This window comes from Musca autumnalis, unplaced genomic scaffold (genome assembly GCF_047663935.1).
Source record: "Musca autumnalis isolate F117 unplaced genomic scaffold, ASM4766393v1 scaffold_3, whole genome shotgun sequence".
In the NCBI taxonomy this organism is placed as follows: domain Eukaryota; kingdom Metazoa; phylum Arthropoda; class Insecta; order Diptera; family Muscidae; genus Musca; species Musca autumnalis.
In genome coordinates, this window is record NW_027411866.1 from 199,282,384 (window position 1) to 199,298,831 (window position 16,448).

A 16,448-nucleotide genomic window follows, 5' to 3' on the forward strand; every position below is an offset into this window, starting at 1 on the left:
TAGTTGTTGGGTATCGTGGCATCAATTCGGGCCCAATACGAATTGAGGCGGTTGCATCATCCGGATTTTAACTGGGTTAAACCACTCGTGTTTGCCTTGACAACTAGCGGTCTTCTGCTGCGATGGATGTGGGGTGTTACCCCCAAGTAGGACAATCACACTGCATCCCTGTACTGCCTGCCCGACGTTGTCAGTGTGAATGCTAATCAAGCCTGCTTGATAGGCTCGTTGATCCAGAGGTTCCCGCTAATATCTTTGGACTTATCTCTCCAGATCATGGAGATCTCTCCTGTCTACTAAATCGTGGCGGGGATGCTCACGGCGGTGACACCCAAACAGGTACTGGATCGGCAACATCTTGTTGTGTTGATGTAGCGGTAAAATCATCGTCTCCTCATTAAAGATGGTCCACTAGATTCATGAGGAGGTTCTCTGTTGCAATCCTGAGTGTGGCATTCTGGCAGGTTTCAATATTCTTCCACTGCGTAGCTCTAGCATTTGCATACCACACTGTCAGAACAAACTGGCCTGTTGCTTTATAAGAGGTCAAAAAGATTTCTTTGTCAGCACCCTAAGTTCTGCCGGCCAGCAACGTGAGAACCTTGTTCCTACTTTTGATTTTATCGCAAATGGCTGTGGCTTGCGCGGACGTCTTAAACATGCTATCGAACGTTACATCCAATATCTTGTCATAGTTAGTCGTCGGAATCAGTGCACCATCGACTAATATGTTCAGTGGGAGCCTCATTTCAGCCGTCCAGGTGTTGAACGGCGTGGCAGTGGATTTAACGGCGTATACTTCTGTATTCTTCAGATAGAAGAACTGCCTTAATCTAACCTATCAGATATATAATCGACAATAGCGGGACCACCCTGCCAAAATTCCAGACTTCTAGTACAATATGGTTGGCTAACGATAGGTGGAGGACACTTGTTAAATACTCAACTCCGGATTCATCTAGTTTAGATTCCGCTTATGCCCAACGTTTTGGATGATTTCGCGTTTCGAATGACGTCTGCAACATCGCCCATCCTAAATGGTTGTGGTACCTTCTCGGCTAAGAGGGCTCTACTTATCATCCACTCATCATCCACTTGTTTCCGCCATCTATTCCTTGGCCTGCCAAATCTGCGTGCACCGCCAAGCGGTGCGTATTTATACGCCTTTTTATCGGGTTCATTATCGCTCATTCTTATGATATGGCCTAGCCAACGCAATCGCTGCATCTCGATTCGTTTAACAATATTGATGTCGTTGCATAGCAGATACAGCTCGTGGTTTATGCGACGTCGATATTTACCGTCAACGCAGATTTGTCCGTAGATCGAAGAAATTCGAAGAATTTTTCTCTCAAACACACCAAGCACTGCCATGTCTGCTTGCGCAAGTACCCAGGCTTCGGAGCCATACATCAGCACGGGTAGTATCAGTGTTTTGTAGAGCGTTATTTTTGTTTGACGAGATGTGGCTTTGTTTTTAAACTGCTTACTTAAACCAAAGTAGCATCTCTTGGCCAATACAATTCTTCTTTTTATTTCACAACTGATGTCGTTTGTTGTGTTTACGGAGGTGCCGAGGTAGACGAAGTCTTTTACTACCTCAATATTATAGGAACCAACTTCCACGGTCGGTCCGAGCTCAATGGACGCATTGCACGTCGACACCATCAACTTGGTCTTCTCACCGTTTAGCAGATTCTCCTTCGACCTTTATAAAGGTATCAGTTACTTCTTTTACTGATCGGCCCATGATGTCTATATCATCAGCATAAGCTGATGACGTTGACCATAGGCTTTAGTCGTTCGCACAATATCCCTGACACGATCTTGTAGGCAATAGGGAGTAGACTTATGCCCCTATAGTTGGAGCATACAGTCTTATCTCCCAAAAATATTGTGGACGGGGTACAGGATACTCAGGTTCCAATCGTCGGGTACTCGTTCTTCCTGCCAGATGGTGCTGATGAATGCACCTTATCAGCGTGTCGCCTCCGGTTTTAAACAGCTCGGCTGGTAAGCCATCGGCCCCTGCTGCCTTATTATTCTTCAGCCGATTTATTGCTGTCCTTACCTCATCTTGGCCGGGTGGTATACATTCAATACCATCTTCTGGGATTGGATCTGTGGTATCTTCGTCGACTTCGCTACTATTGGATACCAACAGTTTGGAAAAATGCTCTTTCCATATCCTTAGCACACTATCTGTATCAGTTACCAGATTACCTTGCTGGTCTCTACAGGAGGATGTGCCAGTTCCAAAGCCATCAGTTTGATGTTTCACTCTTTGGTAGAATTTGCGGACTTCATTCTGTCTCCTGTAAGTCTCGATTTGATCACACTCCCGCTTTTCCATCTCTCTCTTTTTCCTGCGGAAAAGACGTTTCTCCTGTCTCCCTTTCTCCCGATATCTCTCTCGTGCCGCATTTTTCTCTTCGGTAGCAGCACGACACTCCTGGTCATACCATGGATTCCTTGGTGTAGGTCTCTGGTATCCAAGTACTGATTTGCGGCTGTTTGCATGGAGTGGGCAATGTTTTGCCATTGTCCTGATATGTTATCGGGACGAGGAGTGCTTTGATTTAGGGCCAGTTGAGTGGAATATGCTGTGGCTATCTGTTGTGATTGCAGCTTACCGATGTCCAAGTTCCGTGTTGCGTCTGTTCGCACTTTGTTAGCTACGTTTTATCTGGTACGTACCTTTACTACAACAAGGTAGTGGTCCGAGTCTATGTTTGCTCCTCGGAACGAAGGCTCACCCAACACGCTCGATGAATGTCTTAAATCTTTCACAACGTGATCAATTTGATTTCTTGTTTTCTGATCTGGAGACAGCCAGGTGCCCTTGTGGATATCGAGATTCTTAAATCTGGTACTGCTAACTACTATGTTTTTCCGCGCTGCGAAGTCTACCAGCCTACCATTCCATTGTCAAAAGTTTCACTGTGGAGACTGAATATCCCGATTGCTGGACCAAAGATATTCTCCTTTACAATTTTTTCATTAAAATCGCATAGAATAATTTTAATGTCATGGGCAGGGGAACCGTCATCTGTTTCTTCTAAGCGCTCCTAAATATATCTTTGACCTGTTCGTCCTTCTCTTCTGTAGGAGAGGACATGAACGCAAATAAAGGTGATGTTGAAAAATTTTGCTTTTATACGTATTGTAGGAAGTGTTGCAATCACTGAGTAGAAGCTGGAGACCAGATGTTTAACCTCCGACCGACTGCACACAAAACCCCAACCTAAAATAATATAGTGCGTAACCTTTAGGTGTTGATGCGACGTCTTTGCCAATCCATCGTAATTCCTGTATTAATATCGAACTTGTATTTTCCAAGCACATCTGCCAATGCGTAAACTACACCTTCCCTATAAAGTGTTCAACATTTCAGGTGCAGTTTCAGATAATGGTCCCTTAAAACGTTTGCGAGGATAGTCAACTTTAGAGGGGTTCGTTTTTCTTTGTTTTTCATGGCGTGTTGCTTTTTGGAGGATGGGTTACTAGCCCAACGCCTAACCTATGTTTTTAACCTACTTATGAGTGAACGCGAGGCACATGATAGCACACTATATTTAACGGGTGTTAAATACAGCTACCCATGTGACACCACGGGGAAGTCAGTATCTACTTGATGTGAAACGGGGGCCAAGATTAGTCCTAGGCTTTACCATGTTAGAGCCGGTCAGGGCCGGGTTAATTACAGGAAACTGAAGATCCTGTTTTTGCATAATGCAAAACGATCCATTCACTCAAGAGCAAACAAAGCTTAAATTATAATTTTTTTATTCAGTTATATTAAAAGTTACCCCACCTCCCAAAAGTTATCCACTGCATCTTTCATAAACCTCATATAGCAGGTTTTTCGTATGCTGCAATTCTTGTTTTGCTGCCAACAAATGGATATTCTCCTCACAAATAAAACCTTTCAAGTCACTGCATGGCGAATCATTCCATTCAAAATCGGAATGTTCCCATATATTAACACAATGTTCTAGGTCGTTGTTGTGGCTTGGATTTCCTTTACTCCAATTTGTGAATTCAAATCGTCTACCCGTCGAAGACCAAACGAATACATCTTGTTGGGCCAAATCATCACCGCCAATCCATAAGTTGTGGGATTTGTCTGAATGAAAATTAAGAATTTAATATTGCATTTCCTTAGAAAAATATAAATAATTTCATACCAAACACACGTTTCAGTAGGTTTGCCAGCATTGCGTTTTTTTCTGAACTTTCCACCGCAATTAGGGTCATATTTTTCTGTAGGCATTCATTGCGAGCTTGAAACCAATTGTACTGGAAATTTGGAAAAGTTTTTGCTTATAGTTTTATTAAAAGTTCCATGAGTAGCACATTTACTTTGTATTCTCTTTCTATGAATATGCTTTGATTTCCTCCCTCGAGTTGAAACCATTTTTCCACTGGTATCGCCTGCACCGAAAGCAATTCTTGTAGTCCTACAAAAATGATGATACCAATTGTAGTCACCGTCTTCATATTAAGGCTTAAAGTGAACTGAAAGGTTATTGAAAGCATAATTAAGCGAAAATGTATTTGAGGTTTTAAAATATATTAGGGTGGCTTCCGTGTCCAGCCAAGTATTATATAGGCATGATGAAAAGGGAAGTGTTACTCCCGATGTTATATGGAATTACTTGAAAATCTAGTTAAAGAATGTATGCTTGAATAGATGTCCGAAGTGTGGTGGGGGTATTTTTCAGGAAACGGATAACACTGTACCACCAACGTACAGAGAACTTCATATAGTACCCATGCCCTAAAACATTTGAGTTAATCTACTTCACCAGTTCTTCTTCTAATCCAAGATTCGGGAGGAGTCTTCTTGTCCATCTGCATCTAGTCTCAGTTGACCATTTTTCTTACAGACCTAGTATCGTGACGTCAATTGGGTCTCCTCCGGCTATGACGAGGACTACAGCTTCTGCGACTGCGCAGTATGTGGACGTGATTGGTAATGTGTCTATCTTCTGGACTGAAAGTAAGATGTTAGCCCTTTTCACCAGGAAAGCTGCCTTCAACATCCATTAAAATCTTGGGTTGGTCGATGGACTAGTTACCCATCCCTCTAAATAGCACAATTCTATGAAAAAAACGAAGAAGAACAAGAACAAACACTCTAAAGCTGACACTCCCAAAATTTTTTAAGGAAAACTTTTAAGGATGTTCGCACTCTTTAAAAGTACAAGGCCGATATTACTGCCATACAGGAAATACGATGGATTGGGAAAGGCGTCACAACAACACCTAAAGGACGCACTCTATTAGAGCTGTCATGACACAAAGCATGAGTTTGGTTGCGAATTTGTAGTTCGTCGGAGGTTAAACCATCTGGTCACCAGCTTCACCCTAGTGAATGAAAGACTTGCTACATATGTATGCGGATATATTTTTCAAGCGCTTAGAAGAAACATATGACCGCAGTTCTGCCAATTACATTAAAATTATTTTAATGTAATATAAAGCTACTCTGCAATCAATAGCAAAACGTAGCGCTCAAGACAGGTATCCGTAGAAAAAGTGAGGGTAGAGACGTTTTTTTCCGCAGGAAAAAGAGAGATATGGAAAAGCGGGAGTGTGAAGAATCTAAATGTACAGGAGCGAGAAATTAGTCCGAAATTTCTACCAAACAGTGAAACCTCAAACTGATAGCTTTGGTAGAGGTATGTATGTAATTACGTAATTACGTAACTCATACAGATAGTGGGCTAAATTGTACCAAATTTCTGGTATCCAATACTGGCGAAGAAGACGAATATACCACAGATCCAATACCAGAAAATGGTAATGAATATATGTATATCGTCCGTCCAAGATGAGGTAAATACTGCAATTAACCAGCTGGAAATTAATAGCAGCAGGAGACGGTGGCTTACCAGCCGAGCTGTTCAAAACCGGAGGCGACACGCTGATAACGTGTATGCATCAGCTAGTTAGCACCATCTGACAGGAAGAACGCGTTCTCGACGTTTGGATGCTAATGTGCAGTGTGTTCAAACTATAGGCACATATGTTAGTCTGTTCCCTGCTGCATATAAGATAGTGCCACGGATATTGTGCGGACGAAATAATTGGGCCATATCATACCTGATAAAATCCACCATTGCCCAGATATTTAACCTACGGCAAATACTGAAAAAGACCCAAGAGATGTAGATTGGCACTTACCATCTTTTAGAGCAGCCTTCGACAGCCCCTTGAATTTTGTATTCCCGCAGAGCTCAGTCGGCTTTGTAAAATGAATTTAATGAAAATAACCTTTCCTAACAGTTCAGTACTAAAAGAGGTTTCAGACAAGGAGACAGCCCTTCATTTGATCTCTTAAACATCCTACTGGAAAAGGTTATACGAGATGCGAAAGTCAAAAGAAATGGAACAATATATATAAGCAGCCTATGCCGACGAAATAGACATCATGGGTCGATCGGTAAAAGAAGTAACTGACACCTTTGAGAAGGTCGAAAGAGTATCTGCTAAAGTCGGCCTGGCAGCGAACGGCGATAAAATCAAGTTGATGATATCGACACGCAATGTGTCCATAGAACTCGGTCCGAGTTGGTCCAACTGTGGAAGTTGGTTCATATAATTTTGAGGTAGCTAAAAACTTCGTCTACCTCGGCACAGCCATTACACAACAAACAACATCAGTTGTGAAATAAGAATAGGACTGGCTAACAGATGCTACTTTGGCTTAAGTAAGGAGTTTGAAGCACAAAGTCACATCTCCTCTAAAGAAATAGCACTCTACAAAACAATGACCCTACCCATGCCAATGTATGGTTCCGAAGCTTGGGTATTACCGCAAGTAGATAATGTAGTGCTTGGTGTGTTTGATAGAAAAAGTTTTTGAAAGATCTGGAGGCCAATATGGGTTCACGGTAAATATCGACACCGTTTGAACCACGAGCTGTATTGGCTATGCAACGACGTAAACGCATCGAGATACAACGATTACTTTGGATAGTCCATGTCTTAAGAATTAGCGATGGTTAACCAGCAAAAAAGGCATATAACACTGTGCAACATTTTTAAGGTGATCTTGTGCAAACAATTCGAACTGAGGATTTTTGAAAGTACAGACCCAAACGACAGGTTTTTGTTGTGTCAGATCCAGCTCGGATTTTATGGCCCCATCTAAATATGGTTACATATTGAGTTTTTAAAGTAATTCGGGGCTATATCTCTGAAGTTAATGCGAATCTTCTTCTGACCTCTGAAGCAAATATGTAGATAAGGACAAGAATAAAATATTTAGAGAAATAATGAATTCGAAAAACTACATTTATTGCCACAAATTTCAAAATATATGCAAAAATTCCACAATTTTTATACATTTCGTACCGTATCTCCAAAACCGTTAATTTTTTTTTTGAATATTTTCTTTTGGAAAAATATTCCCTGGAATGTAATACACTCTTCAGAACATGTCATTGTTGTAAAATGCCTCTATGCCGTTGTTTTCAGTACATTTTTCAACGACGATTTAATAAAAATGTCAATAATGTAGTGAAATCCGAAACGCGAGAATAAACTGTTGGTGTGAACTGTGTTTGAAATACGTGTTGTAAAAGATATGATGCAAAATACCGCTGAAACAACATGAAGTAAGCATTCTAGAGTTTCAGAATGTTCTAAAGAATTGTTGAGATTTTTATGCCCTAGATGGAGTTTTTCTTATGTGGTTTTTACAAAAGATAAGTTCTACTAGTTTAGGGCTACAATATTGCTAAAGACAGCAAGACCATATTCCTATTCATTTCAGAGATAAAGGACTGATAAATGCAAAAAAGCCATAAAATCCGAACTGGATCTGACAGGACAAAACCCTACTAGGGTTTTTGTAGTCTAAATATGTACTTTCAAAAAATGCGTACTAGAAGTAGTTTGCATTTTTAGTGTTGCATAGTGTAATCGTCTAAGATGCGTTTCAGGTATGCTTGTACTTTGAATTAAGATTCTAGTGCTTCTAGGACGTCTCTCCATCTGAGACCGTTAAAGACAGTTTTAACATAGGCAGTTCCTAGGAATATTAATGGTCTACTATGACGATTTTCTGTTTCGCCGTTTGAAATCGGTTGACATCTCTCAGAGTACTAACCGCGGATTTGTCAGATCTAAAACCGTGTTGTCTGCTTGATAGGCTTCCTATATCATAAATTGTCTTTCCCAGTCTCGGCTTTAATGGTCTTTCATGTGAATAGTATATAAACAGATGGAGAGACTGGCTCGCATTTTCTTAAAAATTTTGGCGGTTCACCGCCATTCCCTATGTGGTATAAATATTTTCAGAACTAGCCGTACCCGGAAAGCATATGTGTTAGGTAATAATTTAGCTCACCTAGCCTGCAGTTGTTCACCCTTCTGGAATCTTCGACATAGGGCATCCACAAAGCATCGCAATCGTACACGCTTTGTTGCTGCATATAAGGTTGATTTGTCTTAGTTCTTGGTTTATTGTTCATCGCCAGGTGGTCTTGGTCTATTTCATGATCCTTGGGGGTGTTATTCAATCGCCATGCTGGTTAAGCTATGAACAATCTTTCTCCATTTCTTGCTATAATTGTTCTTTTGTATGGGTTAATCGTTCGTTAAGTTCAACAGCTTTATGGTGTTGTGTCAGAATATCCTGTTACTGTTGTTGGGTCAGAATTCCTGCAAATGCTGTTGTTGGGTCAGAATTCCTGCAAATGATCCTGAGGCGTTTGTTTATGGATATCTGTAGTTTTTTTGTGATGGTGTTACATACAAGCCAGGTTTCACTGCCGATTTAAACTATGTTTCGATTATTTCAAGCTTGGCTTTCTTGGTGTGAGCCTCTCCATACAACCTGCAATCGTCAAAATGCTGCTCTTGCTTTGTTCATGTCCGTTTCTGTAACACGATTCGTTGTCACAGTGCTCCCTGGTTAGCAGAATTTATCGACATATTCAATTGCTTGTCCTTGTAGTATGACGTTTCTTAACAGGTATTGTAAATTCTCATGAACTCAAGTTCAGCATTGCGAGCCAGTCCCTCCAGGTCTTCTAATTTTTCGTGCCTTTTGGATATCTTGTGTACTATCTTCACCTGCTGCTTTGTTACTGGGAGAGTTACACAGCATATTCAACGTACTTTCGTTTGGACTACTATTGGACATTCCTTTATCTTCAGTGCCGTTTCTGATTTTACTAATTTCTTCGAAATATTCTCTCCATCTATGAATTTATTCATCATTGTTCGTTAGTAGACTATCATTACGATCATTGACTGCTTGGTTCCTGCTACATCCTCGATTTGTGCCAATATCTATTGTTCGGTGTAGCTTTCTCGTGTTGTTTTGACTAGCTGCTTCCTCGGCTATTTTTGCCAGATATTAAGGAACTTTCTTTTGTCATATCTTTCGGCTTTGTGAGTGTATGATTAGGTCTCCTAAATCGATTTCAATATCAGTTTTGGTGTGCCGTTTTGTAAGTAGTAAGACATTGGCTTTTTGCATCGCCATCTCTAATCCGTGCTAGTCTAGCCATCTTTAAGTGCGGATCATTACTTGCCGAAGTTTTCGCTGAGTTTTTCAGCGTTTTTCGTGCTTGGAGCACAACTGTGATGTTGTTGGCGTAACCCACGAGGAAGGATTTCATCATACATCGCATTCCAGAGATCCGGTCCCAGTGTCAAACCTTGTGCTGATCCGGAGGAGACTTGCAGCTTCTTGTTACTTATTTGTGTCGTGCGGACATTTGTTTGTCGAAGCTTCGATTGTCTGTTGAATGTAAATTTAGAATCTAGGCTGATACATGGTCGGATCATTGCATACCGAAGCTTCCGTTGCGTTCCTCCAGTGCTTTTCGCTTTAATCATGCCATGTTACCTGTCATCTAAATTCAGAGGAGATGAGCACCTTTTTGTCGCTTGGTTTGTGTAGTGCGGATCATTGTCTGTCGAAGCTTCCATAGCGCTTTTTGGCTTCGGCATCTCTATTTTTTAGATTTCGTCATACATCGCATACCAGAGATCCTGTCCCAATATTGACCCTTGTGTTGTCCCAGAGATGATTTACAGATCTTTTGTGCTTTGGATTGTGTCGTATATTAACGTGCTGTTTCTGAGGTAGTCTCTTATAATAATCATGCGGTAGGTACTGATAGACTATGAGAATTTAGTTAGCGCTTCTTATATGTCAGTCAATTGCAAGCTGTTAAAATAATTTTTGTAGATTTAGAATCCAGCATACATACAGGAGGATAATAGATGGTATCCGGTTTAACTCCCTGAGAAAATGGGTCGATTGATTTCGTTGACATTGCATCTACTAGAGGTTTTGCAAGTGTTCGTGTACTTCGGTTGTCTTCAGGCATCCATTTGTATAGGCATAAAAGCCGTTACTCTGATCGAATGAGCGATCATTAATCTTAGTAGAATCGAAAGCATCCTTAATAAACACATTTAATACTGATTAATGACAATTATACAATTTAATGATTAATACGCGAAGCTTTTTAAAAATACGCTTGGTTTTTGGGAGATAAGAAATATACCCAATACTCATACTCGCAGGTCAATATTCGTCATTATACTGCAATATTGCTGATATTTTAATTTGTTTTTTTTTTTTGAATTTTGTATATAACAGCCAACTGGAACAAGGGGATTTTTTCAAATTTTTAGTCAAATCATGGTGTAATAATATAAGGTGTAAACGACCATCAGACAGTTTTGAACTTTTTTTATAAACTGAATTGTCAGAATATATTAGGATCTACGCCGAATATTCCAAAATTTAATAAATAGATTTCCAATTTGTTCCATTCAGTGTCGCATGATAAATATTATGAAGTGTAGAATGTATCACATTTGGTCTGTTCCAGAAGTGCAATAATGAAAAAATGCTATCGTAGTAAAAATTAGTAGCTTCTTGCAGGTTCTGGAACAGAGCAGAGCAATTATGTGTAAAGCTAGGCATATCGACCAAGTAGTGGCATCGACATATGTATTTGTAATATGTTATTTCAAAATTTTCTTTATGTTGTTGGGGAAATTACAACAAAAATATTTGTATAAAGGGATATGACACTTCATATTCGAACAGCTGGTGTGATACCACTACTTGGGTAATTATTGCCATGGTATAGAGTAATTTCGATGCCAATTAAAATTAAAATTTAAATCTTTTCATTTATTTCCTGTAAATTTTTCTGAACTATTTTGGAAATACCCTAGCATTCAAATGTTGTCATTGACATTTAGTTCCCATTAAACCATGTTATTATTGTAAAATTGTTAGTTCTTGTAACTCATGCAAACACCTTACTTCATACATCAAGAGTCGAATGAACTATGGCTAAAATTTTCAAAATTTTTTTATTTATTTAATTTTTTTTTTTTTTTTTTGAAAATTCCTAATGTGTTGATTGTATAATATTTAACCTACACACTTCATCAAAAATCTTTAGAGTTTTTTTTGTTTGCAGCTTTATAGAAGATTTACAGAATTACATCACTCGATGGCCTCAATAAATTCCAACATTTATTTCATGTTCAAGTGCAACCATAATTCTTTCAATATCCTTAAACTTGTTCCTCTATAAGATAGAAGACAGATGCATGCCAGTCCTTCGCCTTTTCCCATCCCCTCACACGTCATCCTCATATTACACATTCAAATGTAATTTCCATTTGTTGTTGTTGCAAAGGGTCTTAGCATTGTAAACATCCCTTTTATTCCGAGGTTTGGAAACATAATAAAAAATTCAATTTATTGTAACGGCATTGTTGTTATTGTAATCATAGAAATGACGTAGTTATTGTGACGCAGAATTACAAAGAAACAACAAATGAAAGCTTCAGCTGAACAAAGTTAGACGCGAAGCCAAAGAATGAAGAGTGGTTGAATTCAACAGGGGGTGATATGTGTGGTCAAAGAAATAGCAATTAATGAAGCGATTGAAAAGGATAGTCAAGATCGAAGTCTACTTTCACAATTAAAATTGAACATTATATGTGGTCTGTTCCAGTACTGCAAGGATCTACTAATTTTTATTATTTTTTTCCGATAACATAAAGGAAAAAATATAGTAAAAAATAGTAGCTTCTTGCAGGTTGTGGAACAGAATGGTAAACACATTTTTAATGCCGAATTTAATATATTTAAAAAAATTAAGTTTTCTATATTAAGAATTTGTATCTTCCGAAAATGTAGATATTTTTAAGGGCATTTCAATCCGGATGCTGGTGATGTTTTATTTGCTGAAATTGCTATTTTTCTTCACATCAGTGTTTGTTGTCCCCATTCAAACAATTCAAATTACATCTTTTGGATTTTGGATACGTTTCGTCTCGTGCCATTAATAAAGTTGAGTGTGTTCAAAGATACGGCAAGTAATCCTACGAATAATAAAATCAAAACAAAGTGAATAAATCAACAAACAGTGAGAATAACCGGCAAACTTAAATTTCTTTCAAAAGAGCTTTCATTGCTAAAAACTCCAAGCTTTAATGATAGGGTGTCACAAACAATCAGTGATGTCAACATGACACAGCGCATTCCTTCCGGTATACAGATTTTTGTCAAATTAATTAAAGTTCGTTTAATGAATGCTTCATGCTAAATGGTTGCTTTTTTACACTCTGCAATTATGCCTCGGTACATAATAAGCCTAACAAAAATAAGAAGAATAACAAGTAAGAAAAGCGTTAAGTTCGGCCGGGCCGAACTTTTTATACCCTCCACCACAAATTTCAGCCATTTCGGTGGATTAATGTGACCACAACCTTCAAAAAACCGAAAGTCGGAAGGTATGGGGGCTATATGATGGCGTGGACCTATACCTACAAATTTCTGGGGGAAAGTTTTATAAGCCTAAAGAAGACTAAATACCAAATTTCAGCCATCTCGGTGTGATAATGAGGCAAAACCTTCAAAATATCGAAAATCGGGAGATATCGTATTATGGGGGCTATATCAACACGTGGACCTATATAAACATTTTATGGTAGAAATGTTTCTTAGCCTCTGGAAACACAAAATACAAAGTTACAACCGATTCTTTGGTCAAATGGGTCTGATACATTCAAAATATATTAAAATGACGCGTACTTTATAAGGGGCCTTATGTGGGGGCTATACAAAAACGTGGACCTCTATAACCCAACTTTGGTAGGAATGTTTTCTGGCCTCTGAAGACACAAAGTACCAAATTACAACCAATTCTGTGGTCAAATGGGTCTAATACGTTCAAAATATATTAAAATGACGCGTACTTTATATGGTGCCTTATATGGGGGCTATACCAAAACGTGGACCTATATACCCCAACTTTGATAGGAATGCTTTTTGGCCTCTGGAGACACAAAGTACCAAATTACAACCAATTCGGTGGTAAAATGGGACAAATATCTTAAAAATTCCTTAAAACGACGACGCGTCACGCGTCATTTTGTATGGGGGCTATAGGAAAGCGTCATTTTGTATGGGGGCTATACATAGCCCGCTTTCAATACCAAAAGTCCTACGTACATATAATATATTTTCCCAAAATGTCATCAACCTACGTCAATCCGTTCGGACGCTAGAGTGATTTCCACAGACGGACAGACGGACGGACATGGCTGTATCGATGTAGAATTGCACGCTGATCAAGAATATATATACTTTGTGGGGTCTACAATGATTATTTCGAGTAGTTACAAACATAGTGACAAACTTTATATACCCCCATCCTATGGTGGAGGGTATAACAAGTAAAAACATAAGGAACTAAAATGGAATAATTAGTTTCTTATTATGTGCAAAAATTGTACGGATACCCCAAATACCTAAATTAGGTGGAGGACCTCTAAAACTTCAAATGTCAAATGATAATGAGTTAGGTTAAAAATTGCAGCCAAAATCGTCAAAAACTGTAGCTAATATCCTCAAAATACCGAAAACCAGGGGTACCGTCAAATGGGGTCTATACCAAAACATGGACCTATGTTGACAATTTTTGTTGGAGAAAATTCGTGGCCGCTAAAAACTTCAAGTGTCAAATTAAAGCTAGCTCGGTTAAAAATTTAACCTAAAATCCTTAAAATACCGAAAATCGGGTGGTATCGTTATACGGGACCACTGAGAACCCCAAATGTCCATTTACAGCTAGTTCGGTCAAAATATTTAGCTAAAATCCCAAAAATACCTTAAATCGGGAGGTTCCCAAGCATTTTTGGTGCAGAACTTTTTTTTGGCCTTTTGAAATTCCAAGTGCCATTTAGAAGCCATTTTGGGCGGAGAATGTAGCTTAAGTCCTCAAAATACCTTAAATCGGCAGGAACTGTTATATGGGGGCTATACCAAAACTTGGGCCCATCTTGACAATTATTGGTGGATAAATTTCTTGGCCTCAAATGCCAAATTTCAGCTGGTTCCGCCAATAATTGTAGCCAAACTCCGCAAGATACCTTAAATCGGATGGTATCGCTATACGGGGGCTATAGCAAAACGTAAACCTATATAGCCCACCTTCGAACTTGACCTGCCTATAGCCTTCTATCTCAATTAGTGCAGACGCTAGAGTGATTACAAAGACGGCTAGATCGTCTTAGAACTTTATCCAGGTGCAGCTGCTTCCAGTGATTTGTCGCCTCAAAAACAAGACATGCCCATAGTTCAGCGATTAGAAATTTGCACAAAAAAAGGAATTTACTGGTGAACATTTTCGTCCGACCATTTTCCAAAACTTTCGACTTGGATTATCATGGTAAGATTGCATTGATGAAATTACATCTTTGCATGATTATCTCGTGGATTCAATCGTGGCCGACGATCGCTCAAAAACGCAGGTCGTCCAAAAACTGCAGTTGTGCCAGCAAACATTAATTCCGGGTGTTCCCTGATAACGGACGGTCAATTCGTAGTGGTACACAACAATTTGTTTGCCTGAAGTCTTTAAAGATATTCGAAAAAGGAACAGGAATAGACGAATTATTCCAACCAGAACATCTTTTTGATCGGACAAAACGCGTTAAATTGATGGGCCATTCGCCGTACAGCCCCCTTTTTGTCACTTCATTTTTGTCCAAATCTTGAACGAATTTGTCCGTGCGGATTTTTTTTCTCCCATTGTGGATCCACCCATTCATTGGCCAAAAATAGCAAAATTGAATGCCAAAATTTTGGTACAACAACTGGCAACTCTGACAGCTATGACATGGAGCTTTTTAAAAATAAATTAGTTTTTGTTTCATTCGAACGCGATCTTCTTAAGAATAGCTTCAAAAGTCGGAACATTTGACTAATATTTTTGTTTTGAGTACAACCTATATTTTAAGTGAAAGTAAATATATTCAAAATATCGCGAAACTAATACGTATAGTAAAATATTATAGTGGATTTTGAAGGAGGAGATATTAGCTTAATTTTCATTAAAAAATAGTGTTTTAGCGTTTTGTGGAATTCTAGTTAGCTGCATATTTTCTTAGTGTATTTTGTAATGCCAATTCGATCATATACTTAAATTTGACCTAAGGTCCAATGTAGTTCATGGGTTTAAGATTATGCAGTATTAAAATCAGCTGCCATATAGTGCCAGAATATAAATGGTGGGTCGCTGACTAAAGCAGCCCTAGAATAAGGTTTCTATGGATATATTAGCGTATAACTCCGTTATCTGACCACGTACGTAAATATGATTGGCATCAGTGGCAAGATGAAGAAATCTTCTTCCAAATTAGTCTTACGTTGGCGGTACGTGCCTTCCAGGAAGAACGCAATAAGATCTATAATAAAAACATTACAAAATTTCAGACAAAAATGTCGATTTTTTAATCCGCTAAGTTGGTTGGATTTTATGTTGTTTTGGAGATTGTTTTGTTTCCCCAAGTTTGTTTTTGCATCATAAGATAATCGGTACCTTTGTTCATGTAATTTTGTATTAACAGCATATAACAATTCTTACCGTATACCCCCTACAGAGGGGAAAGGGGGGAGAATGTTACGCCCGTGGTTTCTTAAAACACTCTTCGAAGCAGCACAAAGCTGTAACCGGCGCATTGGCTTGATTTTTACACTCTAAATATTTTTGGCCACTTTTTCCTTTTTTCCGCAAAAATAAAATATGTGGGCGAACCAAAAAAAAAAAACAGCGTCTAATCGAGATTCGGCGGCAGCAAACAGTGTCTGTACTCCATTGGAGCGGCTGAAAATTAGATGGAAAACTATAAACCCTTCAGATGGCCAGGGGAAACCACTTAAGTAACTCTCCCATGAAAATCATACAATATGAACAACCAACAATACACACGGCCCTCAGTCTCCGGCCAATCGAGGGTGCTAAGAATCCCCGGAGTTAAAAACAAGAAAACACTGAAAATTGGAACATGGAATATCCGAAGCTAAAGGGCTCAAAATAAGTTTGAAAGAAATTTTTGAAAAAGTTTTAGAGTTATCTTGCACAATATCCGACCGGGTTTTGAAG

General features: G+C 38.9%; 1 protein-coding gene across 1 annotated transcript; it reads right to left on the reverse strand.

Annotated features, from left to right (window-relative positions):
• Positions 1-3,769: 3,769 nt before the first annotated feature.
• Positions 3,770-4,500, reverse strand: LOC141398400 (lectin subunit alpha-like). Its single transcript, XM_073975686.1, has 3 exons — positions 4,363-4,500; positions 4,188-4,299; positions 3,770-4,126 (listed from the first exon to the last, which is right to left on the reverse strand). Exons 1-3 carry the CDS (start codon positions 4,498-4,500, stop codon positions 3,825-3,827), a joined length of 552 nt encoding a protein of 183 aa, XP_073831787.1. The 3' UTR covers positions 3,770-3,824.
• Positions 4,501-16,448: the final 11,948 nt, after the last annotated feature.

What these genes read in the sequence shown, in the direction of transcription:
- LOC141398400 (XM_073975686.1), bottom strand. Translation starts at nt 4,500, where the DNA reads ATGAAGACGGTGACTACAATTGGTATCATCATTTTTGTAGGACTACAA. An exon ending in TCATAGAAAGAGAATACAAA is followed by an intron (nt 4,300 to 4,362) that starts GTAAATGTGCTA and finishes CCAAATTTCCAG; the next exon opens with TACAATTGGTTTCAAGCTCG. An exon ending in CCTACTGAAACGTGTGTTTG is followed by an intron (nt 4,127 to 4,187) that starts GTATGAAATTAT and finishes ATTTTCATTCAG; the next exon opens with ACAAATCCCACAACTTATGG.